The 24,117-nt window shown below is 36.9% G+C and overlaps 1 protein-coding gene across 3 annotated transcripts; it reads right to left on the reverse strand.

Annotated features, from left to right (window-relative positions):
- Positions 1-322: 322 nt before the first annotated feature.
- LOC139961293 (NUAK family SNF1-like kinase 1) lies at positions 323-23,871 on the reverse strand. 3 transcript variants are annotated; one of them, XM_071960409.1, is made up of 8 exons: positions 23,341-23,871; positions 18,081-18,310; positions 11,547-11,667; positions 8,797-8,945; positions 7,653-7,718; positions 4,789-4,908; positions 4,396-4,528; positions 323-4,174 (listed from the first exon to the last, which is right to left on the reverse strand). In XM_071960409.1, exons 2-8 carry the CDS (start codon positions 18,237-18,239, stop codon positions 3,252-3,254), a joined length of 1,671 nt encoding a protein of 556 aa, XP_071816510.1. In that variant the 5' UTR covers positions 18,240-18,310; positions 23,341-23,871; the 3' UTR covers positions 323-3,251. The 3 variants fall into 3 exon arrangements, with proteins under 3 accessions (XP_071816510.1, XP_071816509.1, XP_071816511.1); XM_071960408.1 differs by having other exon boundaries at positions 23,500-23,870; XM_071960410.1 differs by lacking the exons at positions 11,547-11,667; positions 18,081-18,310; positions 23,341-23,871 and adding an exon at positions 11,321-11,373.
- Between the last annotated feature and the right edge of the window lie 246 nt (positions 23,872-24,117).

Consider the following 24,117-nt stretch of genomic DNA (forward strand, 5'->3'; position numbering starts at 1 on the left):
GACCAATAACTGAAATTATGCTTTACCCATTGAGAAGGTAAAACAAAATGGTTCCATTAACTAGATGTCACAAGTACGGTCCGAGCATGCTAAATTTGTTTGCCATTTTTGTTGTTCATTAGTTTTCATAATGACAAGCTATGTAAGGTAGTCTTCACTGAAGCTTAGCACAAGTCACCAGTGCTTCTTTATGTGTCCCTTTTTAAGTTGCTTTAAGTAAAGGATGTGTGTGTGTGAGGAATAGGGGGTGGGAGGTAACTTGCATTTCCATTGATGGAAGCTGTCATGTCTCGTTGAAAAATTTACTTAGTTTTTCAAAGAGTCAACTGACAATTTTATGTGGCAAGCAATATTGAGACTGGAGGGAGAAGAAAGGGAGGCAAGAGGTGATGAACAACAGCTGAAAAGATGGAAGGTACTTCTTAGATAAACCTTAAAAAAAAAAATGTATAATTTTTTATACCAGCACTAACAACCTTCTCAACATGTCATTGCCTAAAATTAAAACGACTGCCAGGACATAACATTTATCCTGCCCAATTGGGTTTGACGTAAGTCCATGTTACCACTGCAAGGCTCTTGGTGGCCCTACCCCCTGCCCCTCCCCCACCCCCTCTGCACAGAAAAATAATGTTTTATGTGGCCATGGTGCCAGCACTTTCTACAACACTGGTCTGCCCCTCACATCACCAAAGTACTATTGCAATGCACATTACACATTGAGAGGTCATCTGTATGACCTCAGCATTATGCTAGATGGATAATAATGGTCACCTTGTGAAACACTTCTAGGAAAGCTTAGCAATCTTAGCATTGGTAAAGGTGAAGCCAATAGAGATAACTCTTAAAGATCATCATCAGTATTGAAATTACTTTGATGTTGGTAGCAAAATGCTTGTTGAAGTTTTGAAGACTGAGTGACCATTATTTCACTTTCTAGCATATTTCTTGCAAAGTGCGGGGTGTGGGATATGCTAGATACTTTTGATATATGTAATTACTTGACCAAATGATTGCACACGAGAGTTAAACCCCTCATAATAAAATTAGTGACACTTTCTCCTTCTTGGAATGAAAATATTCAGACTTTGTAGAAATGAAAAGAAAAAAAAAAGACTTGAACAAACTTTAAACGAGTTAATTAAACCGAGCACATTTGCAGTTAAAAGGAAAAATTATAAAACCAAAATTATATCATTTGTTAAGAAGATAATAGTTGTGAGAAAAAAAATAATCAGCATACATAGAAAACAAAATTATTTGCATGGAAATTAATTGCAAGATGATAGCATCAAAAGAAAAAAAGGCAAGCATTTTGTGATTAAAAGCAAAAAAAATTGGAAAGTTTAATCAGATATATCTTACATGATTTTCAAGTTTAAAGATCAGCTTCTTGGTATTTCATACAAAAATTAAAAGAAGACAAAAAAGGGAATACAAAAAGGCACTAAAACTTATTAAACCTAAAATTTCAATGACAAACAAAACTAAGTTTCAAAAGAAAATAAAAGCACTTTTCTAGTGAGATTGCATACAGGGGACGGAAGACTTTGAAATGTCTTGCCAGCACCTAGAAAATTTTCATCTTCATAGCAAGTAGAGGATTTGAGTTGTACTATCTATTATCACAATGGCAAAATACTTCATGAAAAAAACAGACTTGTCATTAGTCTTAGAAACAATACATCCTTTCCCCATTATGGATGCCAAACTTGCCCTTAACAATCTTCTGAAATCTTCAGTTGTTTAATGGATGTTGGTTTACATTGAAAATCTTTGGAAAATAAGATTTTAAACATGGACCATTAAGTTCTGTGGGTAGTGATCTTTCCACACTCACGGTGTTGCCATGCCACAGGCTGTAGATTTAATGGTAACCCTCCACCCCCCCCCAACCCCAAACCCTCACCAGTAATCAATTCAAGTGCAATTCAGTCCATTGCAACTTCAAGTGCAAAATAGGTCTCTGGCATAACTTAATCAGCAATTCTATACCCTTCACATATACCTTGCCTTCCTTTGTATTAAAATTCAATGGGGAAGCTCATTATTTGTTTCATAAATTTAACAGTTTTATTTGGCTTCTTCCAAAGTAATAATGTTTACTATATTGCATGTCAGAGGGCTCTGTGTGCCTAAAGGTGTATCCGACCAATAGCTTGTCGGTTTCGTCCTCGATTTGGGGACAAGCTTTATAAAGACTTCCACAGACAGTTATATATGAGAAACCAAAACTATCAGATATGCTAAGTGTTCAGTCTCTTTAAAGATAAATGTGCACATAATGGAACAAAATGCTCAAAATAATGAGCCAAAGAAAATATGAATAATACTGATGACCAATCATTACATAATACAAGGATAAATGAGTTGATATTGGATATTAGTTTACTATCGTCATATTAATATGTACTAAACTCCTAAACTTAATTTTTGATTGGGAAGTGTCAATTCCATACAACAACACGGTACTGTAAGAGTAATCAAAGCAGCCTGGCTGGTATTCAAGTCCTGAGATATCCTCTGTACATTAAATACAACTCTTTTTGCTGAATAAAAATGGGCAGTGTATGAAATGTTTCAACTTCCTTTCAAGTTGTTGGGGATGCATTTCTAAAATCTAGTGCTTATCCAAGGAGAGGGGGATGTGTGGGTTGGACACCCCCTCTCTTTTGAACCCCACTCCAAATGGTAAAAGTTTTACTGGCACAATTTGGCATATACCTAATGTTAACCCAAATTTGCCTCAAATTTCACCAATTCAAATCTAAAATTCGATTTTTAACTAGAGAGACCACCTGCAACCCCCCCCCCCTCTTCCAACACGCACATGAGGCTGCCTCAACAACCTCAACCTCATTTCCAGACTTACACTCCTTGTAAAACCTTCTCCTGAAAAGTAGATGTGAAGATTCTGCAAGGCTGTATGATTGTCCAGGTATTTATGTATTAACAGTTATTGCTTTCACATATATTGCTTGATACTGCATGGCTGATCAGTAAGAATGCCAGAGTCAGGAAGACCTATGTCAGCCTTTTCATTTTTTATCAAATCAACTATATTTGTAATCTTTTGTCTCCAAATTTTTGGTCCACATCAACATATTAAGGAATTCCCTATGGCTCCATACTCGAACCGTCAGCACATGGTAACAGATTCAGCCTCAGCCTCCCTCGTTCCCAACATCCTATTCTCAACTTTGCGTCTTTATTCTTTAAGGCTCTATTGTCGAACGAGTACGAAAACCGAGTCAACCTTCGGGACTGTCGACGGCTATCCCTTTTCTCATCTTGTGTTGCCATCTCCTTCTACTTGTGACTTTCACGCTGCTTTCTTTGGATTCGAAATCAAAGCTGAACGTCTTCTTTAACACAGGAGTACTGAGTATATCTAAGACCAGCGAATCATCACCAGAACTCGAGTTGTCAAGGTCATTGCATCTGGCCACCGCCTCTAAATCTTTGTTACGAATGACTGTCGGTTCACACCTCTCACGCTCCTCCTCCTCCTCGCCGAAGTCCTGCTTATCCAGTTCTTTCCTCTCTCCGCTGCATAACTCCTCCCACTGTTTGGCCAGACGGGAGTACTTACCGCAGGACATTCGCTTGGAGAGCCTGACGGAGCCTCTTTTAGTAGTCTCCGAATCAGTCGTTACTTGCACCTTTGTTCGTAAGACCACCCCATCTTTGGTCGCCTCGCTGCTTCCGTTCGTATTTGACGTAGAAATCTTAGACAACTTTTCGGTTACGATTACAGTTTCTTCTGACCTACATTTTGCACTGGTGACTTTTCTTTCGCTGGCTTCCTCCTGTCTCTTGAGTACACCCCTGAGAAGCGGTTGTTTTTTACTTCCCTTTCCGGACAGCTTTGAAGCCGCACTTCTGCTGGACCCGTCGACAGATGTACCAGAGTCAAAATTGGAGAGTGGGTCCGAGCAGATGGAAGAGGCACTTTGAATGGCCGTTCCTCCAGAATTACAGCTACGGGCAGAGTTCTTCAAGATGCTTTTAGCCGGCTGTTTCTGTTTGGACTTTTCTTGAACTTTGAGATACATTTCTGACGGTGATGGCAGGGAGCCGGATCCACAGACCCAGTCATGCCCCATGATATCCTCGATGGTCGCCCTCTTCTTTGAGTTGACTGTTAGCATATGCTTGATGAGTGGTTCTGCATCTAAACAGTATCAAGATATCAAGATAACAAAAAAAAGCGTTTCAAAGGAATCTTTTGTTTTGCAATGTAATGAAAACATTCATTCGCAGCAGGAAACTAATGTCCTCACAAATTAACTTACATTATATTTTAGCCGTGAATTCGGTGTACACTATAAGCTATAATATAAAAAAAAAAAAAAACATTTCAAATGTAAAATAATTCAAGGTCAAATTTTTTACCTGAAGGGTAAGGTACTGGCTCGTATCTTCCGGCCATGATATTCTGCTTCAGCCTCGTAAAGCTTTCGTCCTTAAACGGCATGGTACAATAGACTAGAGCATACAGTATCACACCCAGACTCCAACAATCCACCTACGATTGAATCAGAGAAATCTAGTTGCAACTTATTTATTATCAGCAAAGGTTTTTTGCATATTAATCCCTTTGAAAAGTTCATAAGTAGTTAATGAGGAACATAAATTAAAAATTTGAAAAAAATTTAATATTAATTTTTGCTACTCTAAACTCAGAAGCCATTATATTTTACATCTGGGAATACTGAGGTTTGACTGTAAGAAAAACAAAAAACTTCCAGTCTCCACCTAAAATATTGAGGTCCGACTGTGTCCTACCTCTGGTCCATAATACGGCAGTCCACAGACGATCTCTGGAGAGGCATAGAGTGGACTTCCACAAAATGTATAGAGAAAATTATTGTCATCATATTTGCTTGACAACCCAAAGTCACCAATCTGTAAAGAATTTTACAAAAAAACAAATACTTACTAAAACTGTACATTCTATCAAAGTTAGAGTTCAAGGTACAAGAATAAAGAAAAGGGAAAAGGGGGAGGGGGGGGGGGGGGCAGTTAGTGAAATAGAAGGATAGGATTGAGAAATTGGGAATGGGGCTGGGTAGGGACATATTTTCTGTATTCTTTGTTTACTGTGCTCATTTACATGCTGAATTATTTAAATCTATCTAGCTTTACAGAAAATGTGGAAACCTTAGGAAGTGATGCAGGTAACTAATACATTCTTCCTTTTGGCTGCTAATAGCTTCATATGAACCTTGACCTCTTATTCATCTGCACTTTCTTTTACTCCATTATCAAATGTTGTTTGTAACTTTGGCTAACATTAAAGCTCCATTAAGAAGACGAAGCAGAAAAATATTTCACATTTTAGCCAATTTTGACCCTACACAACTTTTTAGCCCTCATATTGATTAACTTTTGTCAACAAATGTAGACAGTTCTTCAATCACTTTCCATTTTCCCAGCCACATTTTCCTCTCCTTGAAAATTTGTTTTTTTAACTTCCTACATGTGGTTTTTAAAGCACCCCCTCCCTACTACTCCTTCCACTCTACAAACACATGTACCTATCCATAACATACTATGGACTGCCACCTCAATCTCACATTTGTCACTATATGCAAGTATCACTGCAAACCATCTGTCAATCTGTTGACATTGATTAATTTATGAGTCACTAAGCGTAAAGTATCAAATACATAATTTATCAAAAAGGTGAACTAGGGGATTGATACGCCAATAAAATCTCAAGTACCTGGGAATTGCAATGTGTACATCAGTTTAACCAGATACATGCTCCCTAATGCTGGAAAGTGATGTAGAAAGTGATGTAGTCTTTTGCAAGACTAAAGAAGTGACAGGTTTCAGGAAATTGACTTATATAAATATATTAAAGGGTGTAAAGACTCACGCACAAAGATACGTCTAATGCCGGTAATCAGACGTAGTTTCGAATGAGGTGTAACAGAAGTGTTAGACACCACCATCGATCCCAGAAAATACACACACAGCTTGCTACCATCGGTAATTAGACACTAGTGTACAGTCAGTACAGGAAACCATCACTTGCAAGCAATGGAAAGTTACCTTTTTCAGAGTGCGGCACACGGTTTGGGGCGAGTCTTCAATGCCTTTCAGAGCAGTGCTAAAACTCTTCATATTGCCACACACAGACATTGTAGCTCTTTTTGAAAACACTAACCCTCACATGATATTAAATTGAGTCTCAAATTTCTTTCAAAGGTTTTGGTTTCTGTCTAATCAATTAAAGGTGTGTGTACTTTGCAGAGGTTGAAAGTCGGACAATTTTTAGGATGACGGTAATTTCCTCCAAAATGATCCTTTAGTAATTGCCCTCAAAAAAATGTGCAGAAATGCTTTTCGTCTGCACTGAATGTTGTCTCCAAATATGTGTAACATTTGTATAACGATGACACTATACCCAAGGGTGTTCTAAGCCTGTAGTAAGAAACTTAAAGAGTAGATGCTCTTCAACAGTATTGTATTTTGAAGAAATTAGCTGAATGTCAAGACTACATCCTGGATGCTGTCTCTGAATTCACTCTTATCGTCTTTTCTACTGTCTTGTAGAGTTTGCCAATCAAAACACCCACACAGTATCTCTTCTCTTCCCAAAACAATTATACCCGGGCTAGTCTCTAATCCTTGTATTAAATTTAATACCATATGTTGACCACTACAGCCATCATTTCATATGTATTAAATGAGACTTAATATCATCACTATAGACCCTAAAGATATGCTAGAAATTTGGAAAATGAAAAACATGGTCACAGATGTTCAAACTTTAAAAAACATTCTTCTCCCTCACTCAATACAAGTGCTTTAACACTGAGACATTTAATCCTCTAATTTATGACTTCTCAATGTCTAGTAAAAGCATGGAGGGCTGGAACTGGCAGAAGAAAACTTATGAGAACTTTTAGCAATTTTAGCAGGTAACAAATTTGGGCTGATAATGACAACGTCTTTATAGTGCATTGATAGGTAATACATGCATATATAAAGGTTGCATACAAGGGTTGTAGGGTTAGCTATCGTCGTGATATTGTCTTGGACAGATCAGGAACACTATAAAAGTATTAAACATAGATTGTTGCAACAAACTATACTGTGAGAAAGTCATGTAGGTACACAAACAGGTGTACTCCCTGTTGAGCAGAGCTTGGAGACAACTGCCCCCCCATTATCCTCGTAAAAACACCCTCAGGGAAGTTATCAGTCAGAATGAATGGGCGGTGAATTTGTAAGATCCATTCCCTCAGAAGTTGAATTCCAGAAACCTCAGTTCTTAACTCTTGTGTTGTCTAAGTAAGTGCAAATATGCAACACAACATCATGATCTGGTTTATACTAGTTTCAGTTGCAATTGGCGGGACAATTGTTTTACTTTGGTTTACCCTTCTTCCTTTGTCCATTCACCAGTTCACCAAAACAGTGAACTTTTAATGGAAATTCATTCAATCGTCATGTGAGTTCTCTATATATATGTCACTTTAAGATTATAACCTTCCAATTCATTTCACAAATCTGTAAACCATGCAACTCCGGCTTGGTAATTCAAGCTGCAACACATGACCAGCCTGTATCTCAAGATCTTTTGAAGCTTAAAAGTTTAACAGTGAAAAGGAGATTGTTTGTACAAAAACTCAAGTTACCTTAACATTATTCCGTTCATCCAGAAAAATATTCTCCAGTTTTAAATCACGATGAACCACATTGTTCTGAAAAGAAAAACAGAAAAGGAAATGAAATGAAATTCATGATGAAACAAAAATTGCAAATAAGGCATTTATAAGCTTACATCCCAATTTTTTTTTAAGTGTTTAAATTATTATCTACTTGTTTTTGAGTAGGATATCGTTATCCAAAGTATTAAAGGCTTTTGACAGCACAATTATATCACATACAAGCGAAACACTCAGATGACTATATTGCTTAGAATTTTGAATCAACAAAAAATTGGCAACACTTTCACAATCATTATTGAAAATGAATGCACATCATCACAATACTTCTTTTTTGTCTTTAAAGTACTTCTAAATTTAAAAATTAAAAGGTTTTGAATCCCTTCCTATTAAAATATTTTGGCATTTCAATCTTTTTTATATTTCCCTGCCAGTCTTTTCAGTGTTCCTTTACGACAAAAATATTTCAATTTTCAAATTTGACATAAAGTACTTGAAATTGTAGTTATGACCAGAAAAACTGACTGTGACACTATGTAGCAAACACAGACCAAGGTCGTCTGCTGACTGACAATGTGTATGACAAACAAATATTGTGAATACTCTTGAAGAAAATCAAATGAACACACACGGAATGGTATAAGTCAGGTGATCAGTTTACCAAAAAGGACCCAGTCATCATGGAGGGAGAACAGTGGTAAGAGGTTACCAGATCACTCTTGAGGCGTGGGAGGGTAATTGACAAAGCGTAGTAAGAATTATAACCAAATGTTATGTATAAATTTATGACCATCTACAACGTTACGTACGTCAAAAATGCTGCATTTCTTTAACTTTAGCCCCCTACAGCTTTTATGGGTGGAGAAATGGTGGTGGGGTGGGATAAATGATGGGCTGGAATTGCCCATCATCAGATACCTCTATGATACAAACAGTTGATAGTGGGTGAATTTAATTTCTGCTCGTACTACTACTCAAGTTCTCAGAAGACATACACCACGTGATGGGAAGTGCCTAGAAATCCTGATGAGATGAACAGATTAAGGTTCCCCCTGACTCTCCATTACTGGTGTCTATATTTAACTTGTTAACATGTCACGAGCATATTAATTACCATATGACAGAATGCCACGGCAGATACTATCTGTCTGAACAGCCTCTGGACCTCCCCCTCGACTATGTCGTTCATGTCGGCGTAGTCGTAGAGCTCACCCCTGGATGCAAACTCCATCACCAGGACGATCTTCTCCTTGTTCTCAAAGACTGTGGATGAAGGGAGTGGAAAGGACACACATTGATGTAAAGAGAAATTACAAATGACGTGATAGCCTGGCTGACCAGTAATCGATGTCACGGCCAATTTATGTTACATTTAAAGAAGAACTTAGGCCTGTAATGAATATGCAAACTATTTGAAAGGCAGCATTTGTATGAAACACGGTGTAATTTATATAGTTGTTTACGTTTTCCATTCATGAACACATTTTAGGTTTATGAACTTTGTTTATCATTAAATTGAAAAACACTAACAAAAGCATTAAACAAAAAAGGATGGATTTTTATGCTTTTCGGCCATGTTGTATACATGCCACTGTATCTATATATATGCAAAGAAATGTTAGCAAAAGAGTGCAAGAGACCACAGAAATAACATGAGCAAAATCGGTGGGAATAAATGTCAAACTTTCCAAGTATACTTTCAAATTTCCCAATACCAGTTGGGAAAAACTCTCTCCAGTCCTTACAACTGTACAGGTACCTTCAGTATCATTTCATCACATTCATGGCAACCTGACTTTTTTTAATTGTCACATTTTCAATCACTGTTTAACCTCTACACATACACCAGATGAAGTGCACTGTAAAGGTACAACACTACTACAAACACTGCAACACTGGGTCTTGCAATATGGCAAAACAAAACAGCACAAATATGTATGGCAATCTTTAAAAGTTCATCTAACAGCTTATTCCGATGATAAAACCTACAAAGAAAACATCCGTTTACAGATTTCTCCTTCGATTGAAATATTTTGAATTACTTCAACTTCAATTTGACCTACTACGGTCCACACAACAAACCTGCTTGGCCTCAGAGCCATTAGGAAGTTACTTGTTTTTGTTTGTGCAATGGTACTGTACGTACATCTATATAACCAGGCTGACTCCATGCTTTGTGCATGTTTGTAATATCTCTGCACGGTTCTTGGAAACTAGTTGTTTCTCATTTCACTATTAATCACTTCACAGTATTTGGTGAAAGTAACTCCTGTCCTGATTGTGGTTTTACAAGAATTTTGCCTCTTATGATGTATCAGATTTCAGATGTCAGCATTTCCCACCCTAACGTTCAAAATTCCTGTGATAATACCGCAACGATTTGGGATTGCTTGGGATACACGTAGTTGACTATAAGGAATGGTAGATTCGGAAGGAAGAGAAAATGGGCAGTGTGCCGAAAGTAGGATATGATGGATGATGGAGCGCTAATACATTTCCGTGCAATGCAGTTTTTTCTTCTCCACACCTTTCTGTCTTTGTCCTTCCCTCCATCGTTTATCTCCTACCTCTCCTCTTCCCCTGTTGCTTTCTTCTCTCCATCCCTTGTCTACTAATCCCCTTACATGTATCTCATTGTGTTCACCGTGCTCCTTAACCTGTCTGTGTTCTGTGCATGTTTTTGTCCCTTCTGTTACTGTTACTTGTCATTTAGCCTCTGAAGAAGATCCTGCTAGGATCGAAACGTCAGGCCAACTTACTTTTACACATTCTATTACACAGGCTCTATAGTGGATAAGCAGTTTGCTAACAGTTTTATTTTATTTCAATGCAGTTTTAGTTAGATAAAAGAGTGCAACTGTAGATTGGAGACTGGTCAGAGTGAAGCGAAGTCGATTTTAGGATTTGCAGGTTCAAAAACCGATACAAAACTATTCTTCTTTTATAAACTCAACATAACTATGGCATAAATTGAAGGAAGGGGGCGATGGGTGTGCATTTATGGTGAAACACTTGATTTTATACCCTCCCTGAAAAAGAAATGGTTCTAAGACACATAATGTGGCCGATGTCCAAGTACGTTTCAGTAAGATGAAGAGAAAGGGAGCTAGACATGAGGGGAGGAGGGGGGTGTAGGAGGGGGGAGTAGGAGGGGATAAGGAGGACACCTAATGAAGTGTTCCCTGAGGGTACATACAAGAGCTATTACATTTGGTGACGATGAAACTACATATCAACCAAGATATGAGGAAGAAAACCATCTCAGAGACAGGGTTGAATAGAAGCAGACCCAAAACATGAGTTGTCCTAGTCCAGACTTGCCCCTCACTTTGAGAGCATTGAGGTTAAAATTTCACGAATTATATCATGGTTGCTATGCTATGCTATGCTATATAGTATTTCCTTACCGTTGTGAATAGCTATGATGTGAGGATGTACAGTACCATACTGGACATGATCTCAATTTCCTGTATCATGGTTGCTGTGCTATGATTTGCTGTGCTATGCTATGCTATTTAGTATTTTGTTACCTTTGTGTATAGCTATGATGTGGGGATGTACCATACTGGACATGATCTCGATTTCCTGTTTTATGGTTGCTATGCTATGCTATATGCTATGCTATGCTATTTCATTACCTTCGTGTATAGCTATGATGTGAGGATGTACCATACTGGACATGATCTCAATTTCCTGTATCATGGTTGCTATGCTATGATTTGCTGTGCTATGCTATGCTATTTAGTATTTCGTTACCTTCGTGTATATAGCTATGATGTGAGAATGTACTATACTGGACATGATCTCAATTTCCTGTATCATGGTTGCTATGCTATATGCTATGCTAAGATAGTATTTCGTTACCTTCATGTATAGCTATGATGTGAGGATGTACCATACTGGACATGATCTCAATTTCCTGGTGAATTCGTCTCAAGTCCTCCGGATCTTTTATCTTGCTCTTTGGTACCGTTTTTATGGCAACCTGGAGGGGAAATAGAATAAACTGATGATGGCCAAACTTACACACAGTATTACGTACTGTACCACCAATGTTCAACATATACCAAAAGTGCCGAGAGCAAGAAGAAATACTGCTCAAGCAACGCTGTTTAACATTTGACATGAAACACACATCAAGTGTGAACTGTCCACAATTCATCTTTCGATATAATTGCTAATTGTACAGTGTGTTTATACCAAGACTCTTATCCAAACAGCAGTGACCTAGATTGCCTTCACTGCGATGTCATCACTTCCGAATAAATTACCTAGACAAGGAACATTTAATCAGCTGTCACCATCAATGGGGTGATGAGAGAGATCTTTAGCATAGATCTATTTTCTTACAGGAACTGCAAATACCAATGGTAAAATTTAAATCTATTCACACCAAAACGGAGGCCAGAGTGGCAAAAGAACAACATACATGAAGACCCAATACATTGTGTTCGATTTCAACATGTCTGAAACATTAAAAGCTGTGCAAGTCTTTTGTGGCCATACTGACAACACAGTGAGGAGACTAAAGAGTCAAATTTTGTATTGGTTGCCAGTGAATTAAATTACAACTGTCCTTACCCTTAATCAAATACGAACTGACAACCTCTTCTACTTGAATGAAAATCTTAAATTTATAGCCTTTAGAATTCCATTGGTCTTTTACAAAACTGTTCTAAATTGTGCCTTTTTTTCTTGAAACCTACAGCATTCGCTGGTATCATTTTGAAAATGCATAAAACAGTGTTGTATTTAGCTGAAGACAACTAGTTGAATAGCAACATTTTGAACACAATGCGTTAAATATATGTTTTATGTTGGGATTCTAGTGGCCAATACAGTACAGCAACCTTTACTTGGAGTAAACATTATTTACCACCAGAGATGCCAAATAAAGTAATTTTCCAAGTTTCAATTTCCATTTACTAATGTCACTGACTGATTTATTACCCAAAGTACTGAACACAAATCCATCAAGTACATCGCTACAGTGATAATAATTTGTGGTAAAATTTGTGAAGTTCATTAACGAAAATCTCTATAAATTGACCTCAAGGAGTGAAAACAATCAACTTGAAAGCAAAACAAGTTTTTATTTCCTGCCTTTTGTCACTAAGATCTAAGAGCTGTTGATGGATTCAGAAGAGGTATTGAGAGGAAATGGTTTGATCCCTGACAACGATACCAGGAAATACTAATCACCCAATTGAACCTTTAATTTTGATAATTATCCTATAACATCATGGGAAAGAGTTCACCACTTTTGTTTTTAATCTTGAAACATTTGGAAAAACCATTGGGACAGGCTAATTATGAGAACTATAACTACATTACTTGATATCTGCTAATATAGTATCAAAGCAAACACATGTATTACAGTACAATGTAATATGATTGCTGTAGTATTGTTTGACTCAATGTGATAGACAGATGGAACACATCATCACAGAAACGGCAACTAATAATGGTCTGTTCATCCTCCACGGCTTTCCTTTTCTCAGTTTACAGAGCTATCACTACAGGAAATTGATGTCACGTTGCTCAATTTGGAAACCAAAGGCCATAAATTAATGGTCAATTATAATATTACAGTAAGCAAATAATGTCGTACGTGCTACTTCCAGAAATTGTCCAATATTGTGAAACCAGCTGATATTGAGATATGTAGTTTTTTTTTCAAGTTCAATTAATATTGTGAATCTTGCAGAGAACAAACTTGGGCAATATAGTCAACAACTTGTATACATAAATATCAAAAGCCTATCACAGGTTATCATAAGTAAATAACCTGAGGGATTGCTGTCATTTAAAATTACTGTGAAAAAGTAAGTTGGCCTGAGGTTTTGATCCTAGCAATATCTTCTTCAGAGGCTAAATGACAAGTAACAGTAACAGTAACAGAAGGGGCAAAAACATGCACAGAATACAGACAGTACAATGAGCATGGTGAACACAAAGTGATAGATGTAAAGGGATTAGTAGATAAGGGTGGAGAGAAGAAAGAACCAACAGGGGAAGAGGAGTGGTAGAAGATAAACAGGGCTTTTACACATTCTCTTACACAGGCAGGCTCTCTAGTGGATAAGGAGTTTGCTAACAGTTTTATTTTATTTTGAATTAAAATTACTAGCAATTTAAGTATTCCCTGATAATTTCCGTTGCAAACAGCAAAAGATAGCTGAGTTGCTTTGTAATGTAAGAGTGTCCATGCATGGATGGGAATAAGGTCAATCACACAAATTAACATTGAACCCCTCATTCCACTATCAAATATACTCCAGATCAACACAGAAAGTAACCATGGCAACATGGGAATAGATGATTTGTGCCACCTTCGCATATCACTGTATTCAGCTATATATATATATATATACAGCACAATTCAGTGGAGTTAGTACTGTCTGCTCCACTGTCCTCTAATTTTGCTGCCTGGATCTAAAGGTAAACTTGTTATAAACTAAATCCACAGCAGGACATTAAAACCTACTTCCACAGTAGGACGCTAATTTGTAACACACACTTACAAGCTGTTCTTGTGTGGATATCAAAGGGATATGTAATGCTGTGTTAAAATGTATAGAGATTTATCCTTGGGACATACTGTACATGTGTTTAACTTGAGGTTAGTGTTTTAATTGAAGTCACATGGAATGAGGTGGATATTATAGTTTGGGCTACAACAGTTTCAGGCAGTTTTAGTAAACTGTACATACAGTGTAAAGAATTTAGTGAAACTGTTTCAGCTTGTTGTAGAAGGTGTCTTTTGACAGTTTGTGAAACTTCTTCTGTAGGTCCATCTATGCCAAGGAACTTGCAGTAGTACAGACAATATGTCCACATGGCCTAAATTACAGGATCATGTTACAGTTTAATTTAAGACCAAAACATGATGTAATCAATAAAACCACATATACACAGTTCATTGCATATAATTTGGGGTTGTATGTAAACTGATGGAACTTTCAAGGTACATCCTAGGCTTGCCTTGAACATATATTTGAATGAGAGGGGATGGGGAAGGGGGAGGGACTGATTTGTGTTAATATGCTCTACATTAACTCGATGCAAAATATGTGCACAAAATTGCCTGACCCTTGAAGAATGGTGCACACAGCACAGTTTTCTTTCAAAACTGCCAGGTTCATTAACATGTGGGAACTGAATTTTCATCGTACTACTGTAGTGCCGTAACTGTGAAGAAAATACATGGACATTAACATAGTCTAGGACAAATACAGTATGCAATAAGACAAAATTAAAACATGACCTCTTCCCATTTTTCTGTTTTTCTTTCTAAACGATCGGCTTTACATTTTTAAGATATGGAATATTTATAACAATGGTCTTCGTAAGCATGAAAAGATCATCGGCAGACTTCTAGTATGATTGATTCTGACATTGAAGAGGTAAATAATTGGCTGACACTAGATGAGTTCAACTATCCTCAATAACAGATGGGCCACGGTAAAGACATTGGCCCCCAGAGAATGGCTGTTCCATTGCTTGTTTAGGGGCCCCATCTAATCCCACATGATAAGCTAACTATGCAGAAATGACAAGTACAACTTGGAAAGTTAGTTTAATATATACTGTAGTCTCTCACATTGACTCTGCTGGGTAAACCTTCACAACCCTGCCAATTTCTTTCTGCAAAGATTATACTGTATATTCAATCTATATTTATTAATCACTTCAGGTTTAACCCTGTATTTATCAAGGACGCATCTTACAATTAATTTATCCCAGGGGACATGCAAACTTATTCTGCATTGATAACCCCCAAAGAAACAAAAACAACAATACAGAATAAAAATCACCTCATTTCTTTTCATAAACATAACCTGTCACAAAATAATCTAATGAAAGCATTGCCCTTGATTGTTTTTTCACTTAAGGGTTAAGAAAAAATTCAAATTTTATTTATTCATTTATTTCTTTTTATTGAATTATATCTACATGAACCTACAGCCAATAATTAGTTTGGAAGATTTTCCTCTGCAATTATCAAGGGTAACTCCTAATGAGATCTGCATGACTGAATACACGTTCAGGCTTTTGTCAGGCTAAAAATATCACTTATTTGATGTTTTTGTCTTTCAAAGCAGTTGGGCAGCTCTTTCATGATATACTAACATTAGTAGGCCTACCACTTAATGCATTTTTTTTTTATGTTCTTTTTTATGTTTACAATTAAATTGCATTTTGGGCAAAGGAAGGGAAGTTTGATATATACCTGAGTCAAACTCAAGTATCATCAAGTAACGTTTAATCTTTGCATTCTCTTCTTATACTGCACATTTCCTTTTTAATTATTTAAAAAGTTTGTATTCCTTTAAGTTTGTACAATTTAGCATGATTTGAGCTACCCTGGTACATGTATCATTCAAAATGGATCAGGTGTTGGTGTTGAAACCATTACCATGAGAGAGAGATAGTCCATATACAGTACTGCTGTGAATGGTCTGGCATACAGTACTCATCCATCTTTTTCATACAGGTCTGTCATTGACCTTCAAATTCCTAAGGCCCCTAACTACAGCATTCTGTTAGCAGTGGATTCCTGACATAGTACACTAAATAAAAACAGGTATAAATGCAATTAACTTATATGTAATACAGTACTGGAGCTGACAGAATTCTCAGATGAGTAAGTAGATGTACTGTGCCTATATGCACACATATCATACTACTAGCTCTACTCAACAGGTTTAAAACAGACTCCTGAATTAAGTGAGCTAATAGCATCATGAATTCTAACTTATTAAATGTATTCAGAAATGGTAGATTCATAAGGAAGGGTGGGGGTGATGGGCATTGAATCAGAAGCGGGTAAATGGGGGAAGAGGAGGGGGCAGTGCTAAATTGTTACCAATGAACATGCTACATTTAGCTGGGAGAGTGTATTGGTAGAATAGAGACAGGTATGAGATAAGAGCAAGTAAATTCACAAACAGAAGGTTAGGTAAATGGGATTGCGTACAGTATGTATAGGAGACAGCCTGGTAAGAGAGGAATTAACTGAATTTTTAGTGAGCTTTGATGCTATCAATTTTTGGAGTTTCTAAAGGCAGATGTCGAACAGTTAGCCGATATAGATTTGTTGATTGAAGTCTGAAAGCAGCAAAGCTAATGTATGTACTGTATATCAATGGCAGAAGAGTGAAGTGCTGAGAGATGGATGTAAACAAATTCAAAAGGGCAAAACAATTTCTGTCTGGAACAGGATTCCAACAAGCCACCTCAGAAATTCCAAAACTTAACCAGGTTGGGGTTCATTTTTTAACAAGGGACAGTCTTTCCTGATTCCCCCACAATGCAATTATGTTCAACCATGTAAAGAGTGAACTGGTCACTTTCTTAACATTGTGCCAGTACGCAGCAGTGAATGATCTGTCATTTATCAAGCAATGTCCATCTCATGAGATCATCTCTCTCCCAAGCCACTCCCAATGTCCATCTCATGAGATCATCTCTCTCCCATAACACTCCCAATGTCCATCTCATGAGATCATCTCTCTCCCAAAACACTCCCAATGTCCAACTCATGAGATCATCTCTCTCCCAAAACACTCCCAATCAATGCCCATCTCATGAGATCATCTCTCTCCCAACACACTCCCAATAACTCAGCAGCGAGCTATGTCTCCCCACACACTGATACTCAGGACCTCTCCACAGGCTATTGACACGTTACACCTGTTATAGTATGGGAGCCAGCTTTAAGTCATGTCAGATGTAACCAATCACAGAGAAATGATTTTGCATGTGACCTAAAGGAGCAAAGGTTGTAATATAATAAACAGAAAACAGTGAGCTTGAGTGTGCAGGGGGTACTGTAAGATGTAGACGACAATGGGTCTTGTTGACCATCAAACCAGTGGGTGGGTCACTCCAGCAAGTTAGGTTGTGTTCAGTCAGGCTTTGTGTATGACTGCTTTAGTGAACAATATTGCTGATGTTCATGTCAGACACTCCATGACTTTCATAGAGAACATTTCCATGGATTATTGTAGGTTGAGTTCGTAATGAAATTCAACCATATACCTGTACATGCATAAACTCATCTACAATACTGATTCTTGTAAATTGTTGTAAATTGTTTCCTTTCTGCATTTCCTCTAGCAGTCATACTGTACGTGACATATAGCCACTGATAACCTGCTTTATTAACACTGATCAGCAAATCTATCTCGCCGGAATCATTTAACAAGATTACAGAGAAATTTGATCAAACTCTTCCACAAACGGAGATCTACGAATGACAGTTCTTCTATATAGAAAACCTTTACCTTTTCCATTAATGTAATGAGAAACCATTTCAAACCATTACAGTTATTACATAAATGTAACCTAATGTAATAAATCAATCCACACTAATAATGTAATGTAGTCACATACCTGTTTGCCTGTCTCCAGTTCTGTGGCCTGTTTCACCTTGCCGTACGTGCCCTTCCCGAGCGTCCTCTCAAATTTAAAGCGGTGTTTCAACTTATGGTGGTGTCGATGGTGTTTAACACCAGACTTTCCATTGACCACCTTCACAGTCTCATTCGTCATAGCTGATGATGTGACCGTTGCACAGACTCAAGGAAATAACAGAATTCTTCTTGCAGACAATATGTAGAGACCTGGAAAAACATGTGGGAAAAAACTTGTTTGAATTTGTAGCACTTGAGTATGCTGAAGAATTCATGTCACATCAAAACTTACCGTAATTACATCCTGCAAGTACAGAAAGTACACATTTGTTGCTTAAAAATCTATACAATTTTCTACCTATCAATAAATGTTTCCTGAATATATCTCATTTGGGCAAAAGGTTGTTCATCGACCCTATTTTTGGCGTCAAAACTGACAAACTAGGCGACGTTTTTTTTTAACATTTCCTTCCAATTTCCTTGCATGAGTCAGGGAAAAAATGAAAACCGGGTTAACTGAGGCAAAAAAGGACATAAACGCTTTCGTTGTCACTAATATATCGGGGCTTCTTCCCCCCTTTTAAATCCCAAAAGATAACGTCCTACTAAGTATTAAACAGAACCATCAGGCAGGAAGTATCCCACTAGCTTTCCAATTTCCCTCATTTATGTCTTTCCCAACGGTGTATGGTTTCATCAAGAAAGTAACAAAAAGAAAATAAAGATTTACTCACTGGGTCCTTAATCAATTACCGAGGATGACCGCATATATACTACTGTATATATATACTGTTCTGTAACTGATAGGACACTTCGGCAGAGCAAGGTTATTAGTAATCAAATTACAGACCAAATGGATAATCATTTGTCATTTCCTTCAGACCTTTTTTATGTTATGATAATTTTGATCCTGAGAAGTTAACAAGAGATCTATTCAAGTTTTTTTTGTTTCCAAAACGTTTTCAAATTTGTAACAAATTGGACAATATTCCAGACAAAATTGATATAGTATGTATGGATAACCTCTACTTTCTACTGATGCCAGCATATAAACAACCAATAAACAAGGGAGTGGTAGAGAAATATGAGGGGAAATGGAGAACTGACAATTTTTCTTCTTTTGAGAAGATAAATATTGCACAGTTAGTATAGGTACATGGCATCTATATAGTTGGACACAGTTAACTATGTCAATAAGGTTATTGATATTAATTTGTTAATATTTTCTTTAACCATTGGTAGAGAAAGTTTCATCCCCCTCCCATCTCTCCCCCACTCCCCACAGCTGTTTTATTTTTCCTCCCACACAGCTGTTTTTTTTCTTCCATCATACCATGCACATAGCCACAACATGTATGTTTCCACAGAGAAGACTGAATTAGAAATGTTAAACTACTGTAATAAAACGTTTAAAATATTTGAAAATTTGACAATATCACAGAGCTAAATTCATGTGGTTGTTCTTAGACATAGTACATTATGAAACTAGTTCACAGTATAATGTAGGCCTGCTGTATGTATTGGTCTATACACATCAACTTTCCGGTGGTACAGTAAACATGTGCTCTCTGCACTATATATAGATACTCCCTTGGAAGGAAATAGCAAACAGCCTGAATACAAGCAGTAAGTACACTTTTTACATTTGAGTTGGAAATTTTAACGACATACCAATACATGTGCAAACACCACTTGTTCACCTATGTACACTTGTAGCAGTCTTCCATTTTCACAGGTCTGATTTTGAAGGGTCATATTAACATGTGCGATATTTTTATCATCATGTGATCCCAGGGCTCAAGAAATTTCCCATCATGCAATATATTGAGATAAACAAATCGCCTATAAAATAAAAGCAAAAATATTGCGCCCGGGCGAATTTTCTATCGTATTGCATCTCATCACCACCGCGCCTAGTGTGAAAGGGCCTTTGCTGTTAAATTGACAGCTTCTACTCTTCATCAACTTAACCTGTTTCTGACATACTGCAAACATATGTAAGCAATGATCTAGAAACATAATTTCAGAACATTCCTTTGTCTTAACCACACAGTTCAGCTCATTGTTAACTGTTAAACTAGAGCGATTACTGTACAACATCTGGAACTTGTTTGTGGCACACTGCAACACAAGCTGCACGTCAGTCTGTAATTTTGATCATTTTTATACAACACTTTTAGCAAGTGAAACATTTCAGCTCTGAAAGATCTGTTTCAAATGCACTTAGTCTCCTTTCCTCATAGTTTGTATCTTATATCAACACCAATGGTATGTAAAGGTCACCATTATCAGCACCAACTGTCATTGTTTCTACCAACTTCAAATTTATGAAGGCTATATCTGATGGAAGAAGAAAGCTATGGAAATATTAAGGTGCCTTCAACATGTCAAAATTTTCACTGTAAAGTCAACTGGGAAATTTTCTGCTCATTGTAAAGTTAATATTTACTAATATATAATTGACAACAAATTGATGTGTTGTATACATAAAGTGACCTATTCATCATACATGTACATAAACAGTAGTTGCTCAAGGAGAAATGCTATGCTACTTATGCTTTTGAAAATCTAATCAACTTCAGAATGTTGTGCCAATGATGAATTATTCACTAATATTTAATGTTAAGTCAGTTAATTTACGATTATCAACTGCAAATATTTAAGCAAAGCATTATGAGCTATTTTTATTTCTGCACTGAGTAAATTCATTAATTTGCAACAAAATGTCGATCAAACCTTCAAGGTTTCTGCAAACTGTCAATAAATTTATTTCGAAATCAGTTACATCTCGCATAAAAATGCTGACTTTTCAGTTTTACATTGTACATGTATGGCAAGTGAGGTAATTAAAATTTCTTGTAATTTGCATTGAATTTTTAAACTGTCCAGACCCATGAAGTTGTCAACTTCTCAATTTCGTGGCATCTTTGAAGTAACTACATGTCAGCAAATCTGTGCTGAACAGTTTTACATTTGAGGGCACCTTAACATTTCCATAGGTAAACCAACTTGGCAAGGGAATGAAGAAACAGGAAATAAGGATTATTAAACAAAGCCAGTCGTTGTAACTAGGAATAAATTCTTGTGGGTATTGTGTAATGATTACATAAGTGTGGTTTAGTATTTCCTATTGGTTTGAAAGTCAACAGCTACTTATTGAAACCCTTTGGAAGCGATGATCATGGATGAACACCGACATATAAAACCGATCATATAAAACCGAACACCGATCATGGAAAAACACCGACATATAACCAAGCCTTCCCTTTTCCATTTCGTGCATTGTTCAGAGGGTTACAAGGCAGACATGTATAACTGTCACACCCATTCCCATTTATTTCTATATTCTGGTTGTTTTTACTGTAAAGGGAACACATAATAATAATAATAATATCACTAGACAGACTTTACAATGTGTTTGCTTTTTCTCTCTTGTACAGTACACATGTCTGTTCTTAAGTAGTTGTCATTACTAACAATATTTTGTTACCATTCTTCAATCTTCACTATAGCGATGAGGAGGAGGTATTAATTATCCCGGCAACCACTCCTCATTTCATAACATTCAGACTCTACAGCTCTGTTTGAATGTTCAGCCTCTCCACCACCACTTGAAAGATGTGATTTTGTATCACTCTCTTCCTCGTGCACAGTAACAACACAATAAATGTACAGTACATTTACATAATTTGCATAGTATGAAACCCAAAATGTGAGGTACATAATTTACGATTGACATACATGGGTACTTACGAATGAGGATACATAATTGGTTCTGCAACATATATATGATCTTCAATCACCCTACCATGAAAGACTTGGTAACTTATAATTTAGCATTGCAGCCCTACTGTCTCACTTAAAAGTCTACATCTACTTGTTCTTTTTTCCAAAATTTACTTATTTATAGGCTTACAAATATAATTCCAGAGTGACTGAATATGTCAAAATGAATACAGTCCAGGTGCATGACCCTGTTCAGTATGTAACAACTTGACAAGGTGATGATAGTGGTTTATCACATAGATTCAGATTACTCGTTTATTTTCTCCTGGTCATCTTGACATAAACTATCAACACAATAGGGTAGGTCCATCCTGTTTATCTGGTGTTGGAAGTAGTTTCAGGTTCAGCTGACGAGAGTCACTGCTTTAGCTTTTTCCCACTGGTGTTTCTTTTGTTAGCTGTTTTGTGTGGTCAAGGATTATCTTAAGCTTTGTTTGCTGGCAGGTATAAATTGTTGCAGGGAGGCTTTCTGAACAGTTTTACTCCAGCTTCCTCTTCATAACATACTTGCTTCACATTTCACTCATATATATACTGTACTTTACTTCATTACTTTGCATTTTACTTTATTACAAAGTACTGTACTGTTATTCATCTATACGGATTACATTATTATACTATTGGATCTTTACAATAATAATACTACTGGAAATCTTATTCTACTTGTGTTGTGTTTATTATGCATCCCCTGTTATAGGTTCATGAAGTTGAAGTTAACATTTTAATAGAGAGGTCAAAACATACTTACAATCAGGAATTTTGATATATATTATAGAAATAACCTGCATGGAAACATTTATGAATAACCTGTCATTATATTGTAAAAGGCTTGAATTAGTCTTGTAATTAGGCTTGAATTGGTTCTAGGTATCTCAAACTTCATTCCCTACAGTCTCTTACAGTAGGTCTTTCCATGAGAATTACAAATTCTAATTACTGATACAGTTATCCACTAGCTTCTTTCAGAAATGGTTAAATGTAATTACCTCACTACTGTAGAATAACGGATCATTGGATTTTTTTTTCAACCGAGATAGCCTCTTAAATTTGTGGATTCTTTACCTCTACAAGCATTGCCTGCATATCTGTTAACCTCAAGTCATGGGTACTATAATCAGGGAAATGCTATTTAGCAATTCCCTGTATTCCTATATCAGAGCTCTGGCCAGCAGGCTTCAATTTCTAACTAGCTCAATATAACTACGATGAATCATATAGGTGCATCTTCACTCAAAATATTGAGCGGGTATGTTTAGGCTATTGACAGTATTGTGAGTATTGATATAGCCTAAATGAGTAACGTAAAATGAACATTCACCTCATCACTATGTGTAACCTAGTAATCCCCATCCAATATGCATTAGCAGCACTAAGCTGTTTGCGATAGTATCCCTGCATAAACTTTGAAGTACCAAGGGGCTTGTAAATTGTAATAAAGGTTTCAATTGACTCACCGTAGGTTTGAACACCGAGTTACTTGTCCGATCCTACATGAGTAGTACTGTAGTAGTAGTACGTTCGGCTCATTTCACACCGAACAAGTTGGGTGTATTTATATCTAAATCAACACAAAGAATCTGCGAAAGAATAAAAAACAAATGGGTCTTGCTCACCTCACGAAAATCGATCTCAACTCCGGGTTCATATATCAAGGACAATGATTATATCAACTATTGTTACTTTAAAAAAAAAGTTTATGATGACTAATGTTGCTGCTTGCTGGTCTTATTGTCATCAACTGTCTACTGACGGTGTGCCGCAATTGATATTGATATAAATATCTCTCCGAACAAAACACGACTGCTAAACATAGTTCACATTTGGGCTGCACAGCTACCGTTGGTTCTTACTGACATCACCAGATAACCTGGCTGAACGTCCAGTGCATGAGGTAACCCAATGTTACGCATGTAGATGGAACCAACTATTTCAGTTTGGGGAATGATGCGGCTACAACGGGTCTTGTTGTTTTGCGATGACAGCTGATTCATGCAGCTCCGCCTATTTCAATTTCTGTAAGAGGAACTAGATCGAGATAATTCGATTCGATAATGGCCGTATTGTGTTCACAGTAAAATGATTCATGTGAGTGGCAATAACTCAGTACTTAAGCCGTTTAACATAATACCAGCCCATATGTCAATGGCAGTAGCCTACAGTCTCGCAGCGCCGAAGACCGTTATTTTCTGAACTCTTTATTGCAGACCGTCCTCAATTAAGTTTGTTCAGAT

Source organism: Apostichopus japonicus, chromosome 20 (genome assembly GCF_037975245.1).
Source record: "Apostichopus japonicus isolate 1M-3 chromosome 20, ASM3797524v1, whole genome shotgun sequence".
Classification (NCBI taxonomy): domain Eukaryota; kingdom Metazoa; phylum Echinodermata; class Holothuroidea; order Aspidochirotida; family Stichopodidae; genus Apostichopus; species Apostichopus japonicus.